General features: G+C 42.0%; 1 protein-coding gene across 1 annotated transcript in view; it reads right to left on the bottom strand.

Annotated features, from left to right (window-relative positions):
* LOC120066612 (GRAM domain-containing protein 2A) overlaps nt 1–20,320 on the bottom strand; it is a 64,256-nt gene that overhangs the window by 27,153 nt on the left and 16,783 nt on the right. The window contains exons 2-3 of the mRNA XM_039018037.1: nt 19,948–20,061; nt 598–655 (exon numbers count right to left, since the gene is read on the bottom strand). Coding sequence (XP_038873965.1) covers nt 598–655; nt 19,948–20,054 — 165 coding nt within the window. The 5' untranslated portion in view covers nt 20,055–20,061. The remainder of the gene's footprint in view (nt 1–597; nt 656–19,947; nt 20,062–20,320) is intronic.

Below are 20,320 nucleotides of genomic sequence, written 5' to 3'. Positions count from 1 at the left end.
TATAAGACTGGAGAGAAGGTCATTTAAATCAGAAGACGTACGGTCTGATCCATTCCGAGCTTAATTTAACCCTCACATACTTTTTTAACCGTGTATGTGAAGCTTGCACTAGAAAACCTTAGACAATTATAAACATTTGAAATCGTTTCAAATGCAAATCCCTGAAACTCATACTGTATGCGTACAATATTACGTGGACTTGTGAGCGTACTGTTACTGTGCTAAAATCATGTAAAATAATAAACACTTCATAAGATTTCAAATGCATTAGCTGACACTCATACTATGCACATACCCTATTCTGTGGACTGGTGAACTGACTGTTACCATGCTAAATAACTTGCCATAAATGTATTCCTTTGTTTTTGACAAAATACCATGTCTTGCTTAGAATCGGGTAAAGACAGTATTTCTGTATGATAGTTCAAGTATAACTACACGCGTCCTTACTTTGTCTCCCCTTGGACTATACGTAATATTGTAGTGGGTAGGGCATTTTTTACACATGAACGAAGCGCTCCATTACTTCCTTATGCTGACAATACCGTGTAAACGTCCACCAACAGTGGGAATCGGGACGCGGTAAAAACGACTCACCGAGCCCCTGTAGCATTTCTTGACATCTTCATAGGTCAGGTCATCAATCAGTTGCAGCCTGTAGAGGAGAGAGAAACACCGAGAAGTTTAGGAGTGGTGACACAGTTTCTATGGTTTGTCACCGTCAGAAAAATAAATATGTAGAGAAAAAAAAGAATCATCTGACTGTTGTGCCATGTTCAGCTCAGTCCGGATAGTTAACAGAACATTTTTGTTTCTGCTATTTTGTTAATTAGTCCACTGTCCGTACAATCTCCCCAAGTCTACAAGATACAGCACTTTCAGTACAGAGCAAAAGCTGTGATGATGATGATGCATTTGTTCTTAAATGTATTCTCCATATAGTCTTTAAGCAAAGGACGACTATGATAGCATGTACTGTTGAACTGCTAATGATGGACAAAATGAGCCTTATATTTGAGTGGCACACACAAGCTCAGTCTTCTCTCTCTCTCTCTCTCTCCTCTCTCTCTCTCTCTCTCTCTCTCTCTCTCTCTCTCTCTCTCTCTCTCTCTCTCTCTCTCTCTCTCTCTCTCTCTCTCACTCACTCACTCACTCACTCACTCACTCACTCACTCACTCACTCACTCACACCACCTAAACAGTCATTACAACCATTAATCAAAGACAGGGACATGCAAATGGACACACAGACAAACACACACACACACACACCTCAAACAGGTCATCGGTGTGAATGTAAATGCTTAGGTAATATGAAAAGTCTATTTATGTAAAGTCAGATTGTGAAAGTCAAGTAAAAGACAAACAGTTTAGCAGATGTCTCCATTGGCCAAGTCCTGACCCGACACACACACACACACACACACACACACACACACACACACACACACACACACACACACACACACACACACACACACACACACACACACACACACACACACACACACACCTAAAGTGGTTGATACTGAACTCAGACCACTAGAGCCCAAAGTAGACTCCCTCTAATATCCCTAAGGGCCTATTATAGCTTGGAGAGGCTACTTCCCATTCACAGCTCAAGCCTGGCATATTGTACTGTTTGTGTTTTCGGGGCCCCAATACTACACAATGAGGACGAGGAAGTCATTTGCTGTTTGGGGTAAGTTTTTCAAAAACGTGAAATCACACAAAAGGTGTCTGGACCCTTCTATAACATGTCATTTAAATCAAAAATAGAGATTTGGTTGTAAAAAAAATACTTCTCTTTTAAACCTATATTGGACAAATCCATAATAATAATTTCAGCTCTATAGATTTTGGACGGTGGTCAATGAGGGACAATAAAGCCTTCAGACCGGTTGTGACTGGTTTTCATTGATAGGCCACTGTGTCATTATCACTCTCTCCAGGTATTCTATTGTGGTTCAGGGGCGTCATAGTGACAATCTAATGTGACAGGCAACCCCCTACTGTATTGTCCATTACATGGCAGTAGGCTATACAAACAGTCTATACAAACAGAGAACATGCTAAATGGTTTCTACATGATACCAAAACAAACTGCACAATAATTGGTTTTCACTAGATGTAGGCTACTATAGAAACAAACACTGTATACTTAAGCAATAAGGGCCGTGGTATATGGCTAATATAATATACCACGGCTAATATACCACGGCTAAAGACTGTTCATATGCACGACGCAACGCGGTGCCTTATTGCTATTATAAACTGGTTACTAACATAATTAGAGCGGTAGAAAGAAACGTTTTGTCATACCTGTAGTATGCGGTCTGATATACCACGGCTGTCAGCCAATCAGCATTCAGGGCTCGAACCACCCAGTTTATAATATAATATATACTCTATTAAGGAAACAGCAGCACTATAGTATACCTAGATCTCTGCGTGTCCAGCTTTCCTTTCCCTATATGGCTAGTGTTGTGGTCTGATTCTGTCACTCCCCTTCACCACCGCAACAACTGAAGCCGTCCCCAAAATAGCCTCTTCTAAAGAGCAGTGACAGTGTTTTAACCCCATGTTGGGACAATCCTGCCTGTCACGTGCCATCGGATACCTGTCAGTCAGCTGGTGTCAGGCCACATGCACCCAGTCGGGTCATTCTCTCCATCTGTCTCTCTGTCAGCCAGGAGGTGAGGTGTTGTAAGTGAGTCACTGTTGTAAGTGACTTTGGCTAAAAGCGTTTGCTAAATCGCATATACAGTATTATTATATTATTTTCAGAGGAGAGCGGAGAGAAAGAAATGAGGACAGGAGCCAAGGAACAGAGAGGACAGCAGGGTCTGTCTAACGGCGGGGGGGGGGGGGGGGTCAGACCACAACAGTAGCTGATTGACAACATAGTCAAGGTGACAGGTTGAGTTTTCCTCTGACTGAAACCAAGAACACTGTATCTGAGTCACAAATAAGAATGCAGAATATAAAACAATGTATTCGAAAAGATTTGACTCTGGTACCAGCATGATACCAGCATGATTATGTATAATAATACTGTGCAAATAATCATTTTGAATTTGATCCTAAATGGTTTTATAATAAAATGTGTGTCTGTCTTCAATTGGAACAGCTTAATTTATATTAATTATCCAGGCATAGTCACGTGCAAGGTCTCGGTTCAAGCCCTATATAACCGATTTGATAACTGCCAGGGTTTGAATTACATACTGACTCCTAAAAGTGCCCTAAAAATAGCGCTCCAATCCAATGTGGATATTTTTACAGTTTTTGGGTGTGTCCATGTTGATGTTACAACGCAACAGAAAACTGTAATTTATACTGTAATTTGGGCTATTCTCAACAGAAAAATACGACATCTCCTGACGTCCTCAGACATGGATGGTTGTCGAGTACTGACTTGCATCACTGGTGACCTGGCTGATTTTTGTTTCTGTCTCATTAACATATTTACAAGTGTGCCTTGTAATAGTGACGGGGGAAAAATCGTCACAGTTACGTATCGGGATATTATTTTTAAGGATATATCGCAACATTCTTTTTTACAACGTCACAATGTCATTTTTGCGCTAGTTGGCTGTACCTGTTCCAAAACGCAGGTATTTTTTAAACGGTGAGTCAATATGTTTTCGGCACTTTTATTACCATGACTCTGATCAAAAATAGTTTTCTCATGTGTCTCTCTTGTCCCTCTGCAGCAGACACATAGTGGGCAATATGTTTGGAACATCGAATTGCAATAAAATCACAGTATCGAATCACAATACATATAGAATCGTGAGAATAGCAATACATTTCGTATCGGCACCTAAGTATTGTGATAATATCGTATCCTGGCAATTCCCAGCCCTACCTTGTAACACACTATATTTGTTGCACCCGTGAGTGAGAATGCTGTACCAATTTAACCCCTATGTGGTTATAGTGCCCCATCAATTTAACATGTATACAGATTGGAGTGGCAGCATGTCTTAAACCATAAATGATTGAGCATTTTGCCATGTCCTTTTGGTCTGTTTTGCCCTGTAGTAGCTTCCAGTTTGGAAGCCTATGTTAAGGCCTCTAAAGTGCAAGCAATATAAAACACCAAATATGAATTAATATGCTATAATGTATAAGCAGTTTACCTATCTGCTAACCTGCTTGCACCAATCCCTTGTAATTACAGTTAAATACTGTGAATTTCAAACCCCTCCCCTCAATGAATTGAATTCATTCATCCAATCACTCATTCAGATTACGGTAGCATTTACATTTTTACAGTATAATACAGTCAATTTTACAGTATTGTACTGTGTGTCATAACAACAATACTTGCTTTGATACCATATTTATATTAAAGTAGGTGTCATAACACATAGGTGTCATAACAACAATACTTGCTTTGATACCATATTTATATTAAAGTAGGTGTACTGTCATATGAAATATAGAATTTGAGATAATGTGAGATAATTACCCTTATTGTCCCATTTACATTGTGTAATTTATTGACTGTCCCTAACTAGCCCCACAGATAGGCTCTCCAAAGTAAAAACCAACTTTGCCACAGTCGCACACCGGCCGGCTGAAGCTAATTGGCTAAATTAGTTGGCTAGCTTGCTAGCTAGTGTAGGCTACTTCCAGACACAAGACCTGGTTAGACTGTTTCAGTTTATCTAGAAGAGTGAGTGACTGTAACTGTGTACTGTTTTGGCAGAGTGAAAGTTCAAACGCTTCCCACGTTCGAACACACACACAAAAGATCCCCACATCAAAGCATCCAAGACCCACATCTCGTTCTCAGGCGCATTTCCTAATGAGGAGAATTGAAACAGAGGCTCAATCAGGAAGTTCAGCCTCCCTGTAAGTATTTTATTATTTATAAACATGAATATACATCTAAAAGCATTTATACTTTTTTATAATCATTACAATTCATAAGCATTTAAACATCCATGAGCTTTTTAATGGCTTATTTGTGAACGCTATTATTATAAAGCCTCTATAGTCCCTGGATTTCTGAGGCCAACCACCGTTTGTTTGTTGCTTGCGGAGATGCCTTCCTTTAAAGAAATGCCAACCGTGGATCACGAGGCTAGGTAGGTATGATGACACCCCTTTGGGCCGTGCCAACATTGCCAGACCAGACCTCCCCCCACTCCCTGCCTTCAGGGAAAAGAGAAGCCTGATCTAAACTGAAACAAGTGTTAAACGGCTTCCTTTCCCCACAGTCCTCTGTAATGTACTCCATTCATGAGACACACGATATACAGTGCATTCGGAAAGTATTCACAACCCTTGACTTTATCCACATTTTGTTACGTTACAGTCTTATTCTAAAATGGAATACATGGTATTTTTCCTCATCAATCAACACACAATACCCCATAATGACAAAGCAAAAACAGGTTTTTAGAAATGTTAGCAAATGTAGTCAAAGCAAAAGACCGCAATATGACATTTACATAAGTAATCAGACCCTTTACTCAGTACTTTGTTGAAGCACCTTTGGCAGAGATTACAGCCTCGAGTCTTATTGGGTATGACGCTACAAGCTTGGCACACATGTATTTGGGGAGTTTCTCCCATTCTTCTCTGCAGATCCTCTCAAGCTCTGTCAGGTTGGATGGGGAGCATAGCTGCACAGCTATTTTCAGGTCTCTCCAGAGATCAAAATAATTGAATCAATTTTAAAATAAGGCTGTAAAATAACAAAATGTGGGAAAAGTCAAGAGGTCTGAATTCTTTCCGAATGCACTGTACATACAGTATATATACACAACAGAGAAGTTCTCTCTCTCTCTCTAACACACACACACACACACACACACACACACACACACACACACACACACACACACACACACACACACACACACACACACACACACACACACACACACACAAACACACACCTCCACCTAAGCACACTCTTATTCCTACGCAGAAACCATTGTTAATATTCTAATCTAGTGCAAACAGAGACCAGGAGAAAATGAAAGCAGAACAATACTAAACACCAGAGGATAAATAGATAGTCAGCTTTAGAGTTCCCAGACACTGTGTGTGTGTGTGTGTGTGTGTGTGTGTGTGTGTGTGTGTGTGTGTGTGTGTGTGTGTGTGTGTGTGTGTGTGTGTGTGTGTGTGTGTGTGTGTGTGTGTGTGTGTGTGTGTGTGTGTGCTCGATCAGAGTTCTCAGACACTGTCAACAGGAGGAGTGCACAGACTAACAAAGTTATTGGACACAGACCCTCAGGTAAGGAATTGATGTCAGATGGTCTGAGAGATATACTCCAGTTCTTGTGTGGGTTATACAAGATGTAAACTGCATTGCATAATGAGGTTAGTTCCCCCAACATAGAATTGTGTTCATTATGACAGGGAATTATTTACTCTCCTCTTTTTTGTCGTTGCAAGGGTGCTTTTCTGTGTTTGTGAGAGGTGTGAAGGGGAAAAGTGTGTGTATATGTGTGTTTGAATGTCAGTCTGTGTGTGCTTAACTGTCTTGTCTGTGTGTGTGTAGGCCACAGCCTGCGTGTGGGTGAGTAAGCGGCGTCAGTTTGTCCGTAGTGGTGAATGCAGCATTTGTTGTCCTCAGGAACTTTTGGGTGGCCTACATGTTGTTCTCACAGGAGACAATTGCTGGTACACAAACACAAACACACACACACACACACAGCCCTCTGACACGCAGCCAGACCCAATTTAGAGCTGTTCTATCGCCTATTCACTGAGGCTCTATAGCCCTCAGTACTGAGAGGTCCTTCACTCACACTGCCCTTCATAGACTCACTGTCCCTCCTGTAATTCCTGCAATTAACAACTCTCTTCCAGTAAACTGCTGTGTACCGTTATCTGTGTATACTTTCAGTTGGAGTTCCACCACAAATTAACGACACATAACAGAGGGGCCTTAAGTTGAACCGGTTAAAACAGGAATAGCAAGCATTTGCACATTTCATATGATTTTTTTTCTTGTTGGTAGCACACGGCGGACCTCGATTTCCAGTTGGCGAACTTTCGTTCTGAGAATAACAGAGCGAAAACGAGGCATTCAATTATGGTAATGGAACACTACGAGACTACATCGGGGGGAAAGCTACCTCGGATATTTATATAAAAATAAGAATAGAGCTTCACTCAACCTAGTATTTTTTCCTGGTTTAACAGACAGGTATACTGTATATACCGGTAGTAGGGGATATAGTGAGAAGGGAGACATAAGAGAAAACAGGGATGGAACCCCAGTCTCCAGTGGGGAGGCATATGCAGACTGGGCCGGTAGTGTTACCCACTCGACCACGGCTCTGCACAACCTAGCTAGGACACAAGCTGCAGTACTGTGGTCCTCTTGTCTAGTCCAAGGGTTTTCAATCCTCTCCTCAGGCACCCTCAGCAGTTCCATGTGTTTGAACAATCTGACAGCTAGCACACCTGATTCAACTTGTCAACTAATCATCAAGCGCTTGAATAGGTGAATCGGGTGAGCTAGTTAAGGGCTACAACAAAATTGTGAAATGTCTAAGGGTTCCCGAGGAGAGGTTTGAAAACCACTGGTCTAGTGAAAGAGATGAGGGAGCCAGTTAATCCCAAACTGTTTGTTTGTCCTACAGTTCTGCAACCCGCTGGCTTCTATAATGAGGGAGTAGCAGACAGACAGCAGAGGAAAAGAAGAGAAGATATTTCTGCTGGCAGTGGCATCAGGCCGGCCCAAGACAAACAGAGACTGGCTGTACTCTAGCCCTGTGGCCCAGTACAGAATTCCCACTGAGACAGAGATGGCACTGTGTGTGTGTGTGTGTGTGTGTGTGTGTGTGTGTGTGTGTGTGTGTGTGTGTGTGTGTGTGTGTGTGTGTGTGTGTGTGTGTGTGTGTGTGTGTGTGTGTGTGTGTGTGTGTGTGTGTGTGTGTGTGTTTGTCTGTGTGTATGGGCACGTGCAAGTGTGTGTGAGTGCATTTATTCATTCCTCATGTCACTATTTCTATATACAGTGCATTCGGAAAATATTCAGACCCCTTGACTTTTTCCACATTTTGTTATGTTACAGCCTTATTCTAAAATTGATTTCCTCATCAATATACACACAATACCCCATAATGACAAAGCAAAAAAACGTTTTTAGAAAGGTTTACTAATTTATAAAAATAAAAAACTGAAATATCACATTTACATAAGTATTCCTTCGACCTCATAGCTTGGTTTTTGCTCTGACATGCACTGTCAACTGTGGGACCTTATATAGACAGGTGTGTGCCTTTCCAAATCATGTCCAATTAATTGAATTTACCACAGGTGGACTCCAATCAACTTGTAGAAACATCTCAAGGATGATCAATGGAAACAGGATGCTCCTGAGCTCAATTTCGAGTCTCATAGCAAAGGGTCTGAATACTTATGTAAATAAGGAATTTTTATTTTTACTTGTAATAAATGTACAAAAATGTCTAAAAACCTGTTTTTGCTTTGTCAATATGGGGTAGTGTGCTGAGGAAATGTTTTTATTTAATCCATTTTAGAATAAGGCTGTAAAGTAACAAAATGTGGAAAAGTCAAGGGGTCTGAATACTTTCCCAAGGCACTGTATATAAGTAAGTGTTTCACTGTTAGTCTACACTTGTTGTTTTACGAAGTATGTGACTAATAACATTTTATTTGATGTATGTGTGGAGGGTGTGTGTGTGTGTGAGTGCGCACGCGGGCGCGTGTGTAACCCAGCCTCACATGGGCATCTCTATAGCACACTCTCATTAGAGGGAAAGGGAGAGAGTGGCCGTTGCAGCAGCGTGCCCTCTGGCTCCCTGGTAGTACAAAGACACTTTAGTACAAAGACACTACACCAACAGACACCCAGCCACACACAGCTACAGAGAAAGCGAAAGAAAGAGAAAGGAAGGAAAAAAGGAGAGAAAGGGAGGTATAGGAAGGAGGGAGGGAGATGAGAGTCAAAAGGAGGGAGAGGGGGGGGTATAGCAATGGCTATATATGAATGGACAAAGCCATCGATCACGTAACACCATTCATTCCTATGTGATGCCTCAATAGCGCATTGAAGCAAAATGAAGTCGGTTAAGATGGCGTCTCATGGAGACATAACATGCGCAGTTTGAGCTACTCCAGGAAGTGACGTTGTAGGCTAGCTCAGTGCTGTCCCCTCTCATTAAGTAGCTCAAGTTGGAGGCCGCCCGGGGTACTGCAGGCTGAACAGCAACTAAATTATGCTTATAACTTCTTCTGTGTGCAATTTTTTACATACAACTGGTGTAATAGAAGAAATTATTGGTACGAAGATTGACCACAAAGATTACCATTTTGATTATCTATCCCGTTGCTTAGTCACTTTATCACTTCCTACACAGTATATACATCTCTACCTCAATTACCTCGTACCCTGCTACTTTGAAGAATCTCAAATATAAAATATATTTTGATTTGTTTAACACTTTTTTTGGTTACTACATGATTCCATATGTGTTATTTCATAGTTTTGATGTCTTCACTATTATTCTACAATGTAGAAAATAGTAAAAATAAAGAAAAACCCTGGAATGAGTAGGTGTGTTCAAACTTTGACTGGTACTGTATATATATTTTTGGGATTTGATATTCCATTCACTATAATGGAGGATCCTGTTTTCTGCTAACAATGCCTGCAGTACCGCGGTCGGCCTTGAACCTCTGTGGCTTCAATGAGAGGGGGCAGTCGTTCTCCCCTGGGCTAATAGGAAAGGGAGGGAAATCGATGAGTCATTATTAAAGTCATTCTACTGTATTTGTTTCAATCAATTTGGGAACATGTTAAAAGCATTATCTAGAGTGGCTTACTTTGAGACGGGTGCTGAATCAGTCTTGAGGGTAGATAGAGACATTTAAATGCCAATGTATGATGTGTGAGAGAGTAAATGGCATGTATGTGCTGGTGTGTGGGACATGTGAGTGGTTTGTGTGTGTGAGAGTGAAAGAGGGAGGGAGAGCGAAAGAAAGAAAATGGTTTGTAAGTAGCATGCATGTGTGTGTGTCAGCCTGACTGATGTAATCCTCAACTGCTAAGGGACCACTGCCGCTGACGCAATGGGTCTGTGCCTGCGTGTGTTCTGTGCGCACTTGTGCCTCCATTTCTTCCGTGCTGTAAACAGGCAGTGCTAGGTCCCTTGCCAGTACCCAGGCAGCGCCGAGGCCGCTAATAGAAAAACACTGGCACTCCGTGGGGACGAGTGAGCTGCATCGTCCTCCATTATTAAACAGCTTTTAATTAATACTCGGCACAACCACAGCGTACACAATGTTTCTCGGCACCCATGCTACTGTCAACTATGCTAGTAATGGTGTATAGTAGATAGTGTGCTACCAGGATTTGAGTCCCCCATTCAAAATGCCACTGATATACCAAATCAGCCAATTGTTGTCTTTTTCTCACCATTCTGGCAGGAAAATCAGTGTTTACCTACATCAAAGCCAACGCTGTTCACTAGTAATACCATCTCTGATAGAATTCAGTAGCTGGTATAAAACAATATGTTGATCACGACAACTCTCGGTGGGAGTGGAATTGGAAAAATGACACTTTTGGGAACTCCCCAATGCAAAATAGAATAGTCCTATAGAATTCACTGTGAAAAAAAACTGTTTCATGTGTCAATGTGATTTTCCTTAAAGGTACTTGGTTCCCATGCTTTCCCAGCACCCCTGATATAGATGCTGAGCCATGCTTCTCGAGTCAAAGGCTGGCAGTTCTTTGTGTTCCCTGGCAGTGGATTAGAAGCAGGTGTATGGTGTCTAATCTCAGTGTGTTTGTGGTGTCTAATGTCTCTGTGTGTGAATGTGTGTGTGTGTGTATGTGTGTGTGTGTGTGTGTGTGTGTGTGTGTGTGTGTGTGTGTGTGTGTGTGTGTGTGTGTGTGTGTGACAGGGCTATCATTACCTCCAATGGCATGGCTCCAGGCTCTCAGCTCTCACTGACTGAGATCTATCCAGCCGGTGAGTGGAGGCTCTTTGCTTTGTATTTGAAAGGTAGGTAGCAGTGTATGTGTGTGTATGTGTGTGTGAGACTCATTCTCTCTCTTTCCCATATACAGTGCCTTCAGAAAGTATTCATACCTCTTGACTTATTCCAAATGCTGTTGTGTCACAGCCTGAATTCAAAAAGAATTAAATATATTTTTTCTCTCTCCCATCTACATACTATACCCCATAACGGCAAAGTGAAAACATGTTTTTAGACATTTTTAGCAAATGTATTGAAAATGAAATAAGTATTTACACCCCTGAGTCAATACATTTTAGTATCACCTTAGGCAGCGATTACAGCTGAGTCTTTCTGGGTAAGTCGCTAAGAGCTGGATTGTACAATATTTGCACATTAATATTTTTTAAATTCCTCAAACTCTGCCAAGTTGGTTGTTGATCATAGCTAGACAGTTCACACCCTGTTGTGAATCAAGGATTAGAACTTTAAGCTATCTCCCGCTCCAAATTCACACATAAATACTGTATAATGAAATTTGTTTCACAGACGTTTTCCCGCCGAAACTGTAACACGTTCTAAAGCGAATACTGGAACAATATTTCTAACATAGAACATGGAGAATGGTCAGAGGCAATCTAAAGAATAATAATGTCATTTCGGTTGTTATTTTGTAATGTCATTAAAAATGTTATAAAGGAAATACTGTAACTTGAAAAGTATATACACTACATGTACAAAGTCTGTATCCTCTACATCGTGTACGAAATATTAACAATTCTGAACGTGTTTTTGTTAAGAGAGGGATGTGATCTTAGAAACTACAAGAGGAAATTGTTTCTATAACTTTGTACAAGTGAGTAGTCACCGCCCCTTTAGTGAGGTCAGAGAGCATTTTTGAATGAACTGTATAAAATAGTGGGTTAAGAATTAACATACCAGGTCAGAGAGGCGTTGAGCTGCAGCTCACGTCCAAAGTGGTTAAAACTCTGAAATCTCAACACGAGGTAGAGACGATAACGTCACCTCTCGGACAATCACTGGTATGGCTGATTTAGCTGGGATCATTCTACTACTCTTCAAACCATCGTATGTATTCTACTACTCTCATCACCCCACTGAGAACCAGTGATATGGCTGGCTTGCCTATCTTCAAAGAATCATCTTCCAGAGCGAGTGGAGGCAGAGTGAGCTCTGTTGTTCTGTTCAGGACTACACGATGGATCGCCGGATGCCGGGCGACGGCAGAGGAGAGCAAAAGTAGAAGAGACGGGTGGGGACCCCTTTTGGACAATCAGAGCATTACAAGCGTGCCGCGGAAAGGCCCAACCAAACACCTTTCAAAGAAGTCTTGGTTCCGACAGAGATACCCGGCGAACCAAGGCATTTACATGTAAATAAATTCATGATTTCTTACTCCAAACGGGCAGCGGTTCGTGTGCAAAGTATATGATTACTGTGAGAGTAGTTTCTAAATGTACCAAAGTATGATGTCTCTGCCCCTCTCTCCCTCTCGATCTCCTTAGTAACAAAACGCCATATTGTGTCAGTTCGCTAGGGACCTGTTTTAATGTATTAAATGTGTATGTTTATCCTGTGTTATCATTTAGTTCACTAGTAAATAAATAATTAAACCAATTTGTGTAGTACTGAATCATAAGTAAGGCTGGGGTTTATGCAGATGCAGGAGGTTATGACTGTTCAGAAGGATGATATGATATAAGGTTATGATTAATAAATTTACTGTTTATGGATGTAATAGGTAAAGACCTTTAGAGTTAAATCTAGAGATGGTAACTCTTTAAAAAAATGCTCTCGTGGTACCATAAAATCCTAATGAGTTAATAGTTACATTATGTATTTAATCGATTGACTTTTAAAGAGTTAGTTGATTTGATAAATAACAGTCATCAGATTAATGAAAGTAAAGTCACAACATAGGTTAGTATTGTGGAGTAACTACAATGTTGTTGATCCATCTTCAGATTTCCCCTATCACAGCCATTAAACTCTGTAAATGTTTTAAAGTCACCATTGGCCTCATGGCGAAATTCCTGAGCGGTTTCCTTCTTCTCCGGCAACTGAGTTAGGAAAAACGCCCGTATCTTTGCAGTGACTGGGTGTATTGATACACCATCCAAAAGTGTAATTAATAACTTCATCATGCTCAAAGGGATATTCAATGTCATTTTTTTTTACCCATCCCCTACCAATAGGGGCCCTTCTTTGAGAGCCTCCCTGGTCTTTCTGGTTGAATCTGTGTTTGAAATTAACTGCTTGACTTAGGGACCATACAAATAATTGTATGTTTAGCATACAGAAATTAGGTAGTCATTCAAAAATCATGTTAAACACTATTATTGCACACAGAGTCCATTGAACTTATTATGTGACTTGTTAAGCACATTCCTACTCCTGAACTTATTTAGGCTTTCCATAACAAAGGGGTTGAATACTTACTGACATTTCAGATATTATTTGAATTAATTTGTAAAAATGTAGAAAAACATAATTCCACTGGGATATTGTGTGTAGGCCAGTGACACAAAATCTCAATTTAATCCATTTTAAATTCAGGCTGTAACACAACAAAATGTGGAAAAAGTGAAGGGGTGTGAATACTTTTGTATTTCTCTCTCCTTCTCCCTCTCTTTGCCATATATATTTCTCCCTCCTAGCCCCTCTTTTCCATAAATGTCTCTCCTTTCCCCCTCTCGTTCCATTATTTATCTCTCCTCCCCCTCTCTTTCCCATCTATTTCTCCCTCAATCCCCTTCTATCCATCTCACTCTTCCTCTTCCATCTAACTCTTCCTCTTATCCTCCCCCCTCACCCTAGATATGTGTTACATAACGGGGTCTCCGCTCTTCTCTAGTAAACATGTGCAGGCTGCACGTGCGCTGGGCTGCAGCACTCTCTCTCTCTCTCCATCTATTCCTGTGATCCTCTCCCAGCACTCTGCATCTCCTGCAGCCTCTTGGGTGCTGCGTGAGAGGAGAAGAGGGTGAGGAGTGTGTGTGTGTGTGCGTGGTGTGTTTGTAGGGGTAGGATCTATCTTAGGGAGGAGTTTTTGAGCTCTGCTGGGGCCCAGTTCAGATCACACCACAGCCGCACTGATATGGCATTTAAGTGTGCGAGCAGCTTGAAGATGACATGGCTCCTGTCTGCAATTTTTTTAGGAGATGCAAACATCTATTTCAATAACTACTAGCTAATTTACATAGACAACAGACAACATAGACAACATTACAGCCTTATTGTAAAATTGATACAAAATATTTTTATTCCTCATCAATCTACACACAATACCCCATAATGACAAAGCAAAAACAGGTTTTTTAACATTTTTGCTAATTTATAAAATAAAATAAAAAACTGAAATACCTTATTTACATAAGTATTCACATACTTACATTCACCTTCGCTATGAGTCTCAAAATTTTGCTCAGGTGCATCCTGTTTCCATTGATCATCCTTGAGATGTTTCTACAACTTGATTGGAGTCCACCTGTGGTAAATTCAATTGATTGGACATGATTTGGAAAGCCACACACCTATCTATATAAGATCCCACACTTGACAGCGCATGTCAAAGCAAAAACCAAGCCATGAGGTCGAAGGAATTGTCCGTAGAGCTCCGAGACAGGATTGTGTTGAGGCACAGATCTGGGGAAGGGTACCAAAAAATGTCTGCAATATGGAAGGGCCCCAAGAACACAGTGGCCTCCATCATTCTTAAATGGAAGAAGTTTGGAACCACCAAGATTCTTCCTAGAGCTGGCCGCCCGGCCAAGCTGAGGAATCGAAGGAGAAGGGCCTTGGTCTGGGAGGTGACCAAGAACCCGATGGCCTTTATCAGGCCTTTATGGTAGAGTGGCCAGATGGAAGCCACTCCTCAGTAAAATGCACAACAGCCCGCTTGGAGTTTGGATAAAGGCACCTAAAGGACTCAGACCATGAGAAACAAGATTCTCTGGTTTGATGTTACCAAGATTGAAGACTTTGGACTGAATGCCAAGCATCACGTCTGGAGGAAACCTGGCACCATCCCTACATTGAAGCATGGTGGTGGCAGCATCATGCTGTGAGGATGTTTTTCAGCGCGACTGGGAGACTAGTCAGGATCGAGGGAAAGATGAACGGAGCAAAGCACAGAGAGATCCTTGATGAAAACCTGCTCAGGACCTGAGGCAAAGGTTCATCTTCCAACAGGACAACGACCCTAAGTACACAGCCAAGACAACGCAGGAGTGGCTTAGGGACAAGTCTCTGAATGTCCTTGAGTGGTCCAGCCAGAGCCCAGACTTGAACCCGATCGAACATCTCTGGAGACCTGAAAATAACTGTGCAGCGACCCCCCCCCCCATCCAACCTGACAGAGCTTGAGAGGATCTGCAGAGAAGAATGGGAGAAACTCCCCCCAATACAGGTGTGCCAAGCTTGTAGCGTCATAGCTAAGAAGACTTGAGGCTGTAATCGCTGCAAAAGTTGCTTCAACAATGTACTGAATAAAGGATCTGAATACTTATGCAAATGTGATATTTCACTTTTCTTTTTATACATTTGTAAAAATGTATTTTTTAGCTCTGTCATTATGGGGTATTGTGTGTAGATTAATGATGGGGGGAAAAAACAATTTGATCAATTTTAGAATAAGGCTGTAACAGAATGTGGAAAAAGTCCAGGGATCTGAATACTTTCCGAATGCACTGTACATACCGGTAACTGCCAAAATAATGGAAACACTTCAGTGGTCACTGAATGGTTTGATAAGCATGAAAACAATGTAAACCATATGCCATTGCCATCTCAGTCAATAGATCTCAACCCAATTGAACACTTATGGGAGATTCTGGAGCGCTTGAGACAGCGTTTTTCCACCACCATCAACAAAACACCAAATTATGGAATTTCTTGTGGAGTTCCAAGAGTTCCAGACACTTGTCAAATCTATGCCAAAGTGCATTGAAGCTGTTCTGGCTCATGGTGGCTCAACACCCTATTAAGACACTTTATGTTGGTGTTTCCTTTATTTTGGCAGTAACCTGTATTTACATAGACAACATTTTCATGGGTTGCACATTACATCACGATATTGTTTTGAACGTTTGTTTTAGGCCTGATGTCCAGCTGAGCATTCTACTCAATGCAATCTCAATGGGTGCTAGTCTGAAGTGCATTACTGTGGCTTGGAAACACGATGACATTTCAAAAGGAGGCAAATCATTTGTAGGACAAGCTTTTGTGATCATTGCGATATCTCCAAACAACTGACTAAGATTGAGGGGAGAGTGCTGAAATTTCAGCTCGCTAACGTTAGCATTGCTAGCTAGTTCTGACTAACTTTGCTAGCTCAAAGCAACATTTCCACTCCTCTAAATTAAACTTGACGACATCACAATGATGGCAACGTTGTTTTCTACTCTTTATTTGTCTATGTTAGCAATGTCATGATATTTCCAGGCCACAACAGTGTACATTTTACGAAACAGCCATTAGACCCCGTTCAGAAAGACTTGGTATTAACCATCAGTCACACATCAATAAGCAGCGGATAACAATGGCAACGATGCGACCGAGTGACGGAGGTGCAACATAGACAACATATTTACCTAGACATAGACAACATAGACAATGGACAACAAAGTCAATAGACATCATAGACAATGGACTACATAGACAACATATTTACCTAGACATAGACAATAGACAACATAGACAATGGTTTTGCCCACTTATTTTCCAGCATTTTCCCTCTTAAAGAGCTAGCTCGTCTCTCTGACCAGGTCTGGTTTTCCCTCTTTGGCTCAGTGCAGTGAGCCGCCAGTATCACCACAGGGATTCTCTTTACACGTGAGACTCTCTGAGTGAGCAGAGACACAACGCCTTTGTGTGTGTATGATAGCGTGCGTGCGTTTTGAGTGTGTGTGCCTTTTCTGTTTGTGTGATGTGTGTGTGTGTATGGGGCGGAGGGGGGGGTCCCATTTTCATATCTAATGATCCTAACTCCCTCTGTATTTTCCCCCTCAGCACGCACCCTTCTAGGCTTTCATGTGCTGCCAGAGAGCCTGTTTATCAGTCACACTCCCAAAACAGCACAGACTACTGCTGCCTCACCGTTAGTGCTGTTATTATGAGCGCTTCAGACAGATCTCAGATCACCTGAAGGGTAAATTAGCCCTATAGCATTACTTACTAACATTAAGATGCTAGGTGGGTAGTTATCTGTAAGGAAACTCAATAGAGTCTGGCTGGTATTATGAATTCTGCCTCAACTCGCTGAAATTAACTGAATCTGAACCAAAACAACACTGGGGCAAAAGAGCTGATGTTTCATAATTCATAGAATAACATAGCTGTTAAAAACAAGGTTCATTATTGGTTATACATATTATAGCCCAATTCTCCAAGCAGTGTATACTATAGCCACAGCACATGATATGATAGTCTGATGGTATGGATGAATTTTAGGACTATCGTGTTGTGTTGTATGTTCAAGATGTAATTCAAATCAAATCCAATTTTATTGGTCACATACACATGGTTAGCAGATGTTAATGCGAGTGTAGCGAAATGCTTGTGCTTCTAGTTCCGACAGTTCCAATAATTTATGTCATTGTGAATTTGTACTCTCAATGATGCCTTAAATTGCTCCTGGGGGGGATTTATAAAGTTATATTGTCATTGATTTCTATTGTATTATATTGTTTTGTATTGTATAGCATAGCATAGCAATGTACTGTATTATTGGACAGACAGTTAAAACCAGGACGCTGTGTTAACAGGCCTGATGTGATCTCTGACTCTGTTGGCTGTGTTCCTGACAGAGAGAACGTGTCTGTCTGTCTGTTCGTCTCTGCCAGTGAGAGGTTACCCCAGGTCTGACAGTGATTGTGAGTCACAAACCAGGGTAGGTACGGGTCTATGTCAGTGTAACGGATGTGAAATGGCTAGCTAGTTAGCGGGTACGCGCTAGTAGCATTTCAATCAGTTACGTCACTTGCTCTGAGACTTTAAGTAGGGTTGCCCCTTGCTCTGCAAGGGCCGTGGCCTTTGTGGAGCGATGGGTAACGATGCTTCCTGGGCGACCGTCGTTGATGTGTGCAGAGAGTCCCTGGTTCGCGCCCGTGTCGGGGCGAGGGGACGACGTAAAGTTATACTGTTACATTGATGCTGTTGACCCGGATCACTGGTTGCTGCGGAAAAGGAGGAGGTTGAAAGGGGGGTGAGTGTAACGGATGTGAAATGGCTAGCTAGTTAGCGGGTACGCGCTAGTAGCATTTCAATCAGTTACGTCACTTGCTCTGAGACTTTAAGTAGGGTTGCCCCTTGCTCTGCAAGGGCCGTGGCCTTTGTGGAGCGATGGGTAACGATGCTTCCTGGGCGACCGTCGTTGATGTGTGCAGAGAGTCCCTGGTTCGCGCCCGTGTCGGGGCGAGGGGACGACGTAAAGTTATACTGTTACATCAGGACATTACTCCGTAACAGTCTCTCTCTCTGTGTGTGTGTGTGTGTGTGTGTGTGTGTGTGTGTGTGTGTGTGTGTGTGTGTGTGTGTGTGTGTGTGTGTGTGTGTGTGTGTGTGTGTGTGTGTGTGTGTATATGTGTGTTTGTTCTGTGCACTTTAGATTCATCACACCCATAGATAAGTATCAAAAGACTATGATGTAAACGGCATGTTGACAGATGGGTAGAATATAGAAATGAGATAGCATTAGGAAAAGAGAGCTTTTCCAGAAATACTACAGTATATAGTAATTGCTAGGATAGCATGTGAAAGCTAATCCTCCTCCTGAGTCAAGGAAAATGTCACTATAATTACACTTTGGAAAAAGGGTGGGTCCCAGACCTCAAGACAGCATTCGCACCTCGTCATCAATGTTGAATCACGAGGTGTGATTCTATTCTACTCGATACCAATGTAAAACTAAATAGACCATAGAGACCTTTAACTGTCTTTGTATGCCAGGCTGCCGCCGTTTTCCAGACTTATTGTATCCTAACCCATGAGCAATTATACCACTCCCGTATGCAGAGGAGACTGCAAGGTGGGGCAGAATGCAAGTGGGGACGTGTAGGCTACCGAAGAGGAGAAGACAGTGTTGTTGAATATGGTGAAAAGAGGTGGAGATATCACTGTACATCATACTGCTAGTTGCTAATTTGCCTCCCTGTCCTTAGTCAGCGCAGCAAGCAATGACGGCAGACGGCAATGGCACATGGCGTCTTAATTACTTTCTTTTCTGGTTGAGAATTGTTTTTCTCATTCAGAAGATGTCATATAAACAGATTACAATGTGATTTTCTGGTTGCTAAAAAGATGTTAACGAAATGTCCTTATGCAACCAGTATAGAACCATGATAATGACGTCATTGCAACTAGTTTTGCTCGCTGGGGGTGCGGTGTGACCAGAGTAGCCACATTAACTATGACTGACTGAGTGTGTACATCATGACAGCATGAGGTGACATTATCCATATGTTTATCACTCTGGAGTCTGCAGGGAGGCAGACAACTTTCACACCAACAGTCGGAAGCCTCTTCTATTTGCCCTAACAATTGCTAAAATAACAGGGGAGGACAGACATTTTTTTGACCACTCAAAGCCACTCATATCCAGGATCCGTATAAGTGTACTGTATTTTATTTTGAACCTTTATTTAACTAGGCAAGTCAGTTAAGAACATTCGTATTTACAGTGACGGCCTACCCCGGCCAAACCCTAACCCGGACGACTCTGGGCCAATTGTGCACCGCCCTATGGCCTGGTATTGAACCAGGGTCTGTAGTGACGCCTCTAGCAATGAGATGCAGTGCCTTAGACCGCTGTGCCACTCAGGACCCCTGTATGGGAAGGGAGTAGGTTGACTTGACCCTAGTTCAGTTCTTCTGAGGTCAGTTTTATAGCCCAACAATTAAGATTAGGCTTGAGAGGGTAGGGGGTTAGCTGATCCTAAATCTGTGCCATAGGTAGTAGAAATGCCTCACCTGAACTGTGGTTGGCAGTGTCCATCATCCTCCTTGGCGGCCTCTGCCAGCAACTCCAGCGGGCTCAGGACACTGATGTCATCACTCTGCTCCTGGTGTTCCATCATCTTCAGCCTGAGGGGACAGAACAAAACACAAAACCCGTTCACACACTGACTAAATTATCAACAGAAACACTTCATTCAAGTACATACACAAACCCTTTTCTAACTATAGTGCTGACTCGAGACAAACTGTGCTGGCAGATGATATTTTCCTTTCACAATGTCTTTTTCAGCTACAATGGTGGATGTGTAACAGGGCCAGCTCGGTACAGCTTGGTTTCACTCTGCTCAGTGGTGTGAAAAAGCCTATAATCTCACTTTCCCAGGAT

Source organism: Salvelinus namaycush, chromosome 21, assembly GCF_016432855.1.
Source record: "Salvelinus namaycush isolate Seneca chromosome 21, SaNama_1.0, whole genome shotgun sequence".
NCBI lineage: Eukaryota > Metazoa > Chordata > Actinopteri > Salmoniformes > Salmonidae > Salvelinus > Salvelinus namaycush.
This window is presented reverse-complemented; position numbering and strand designations above follow the sequence as displayed.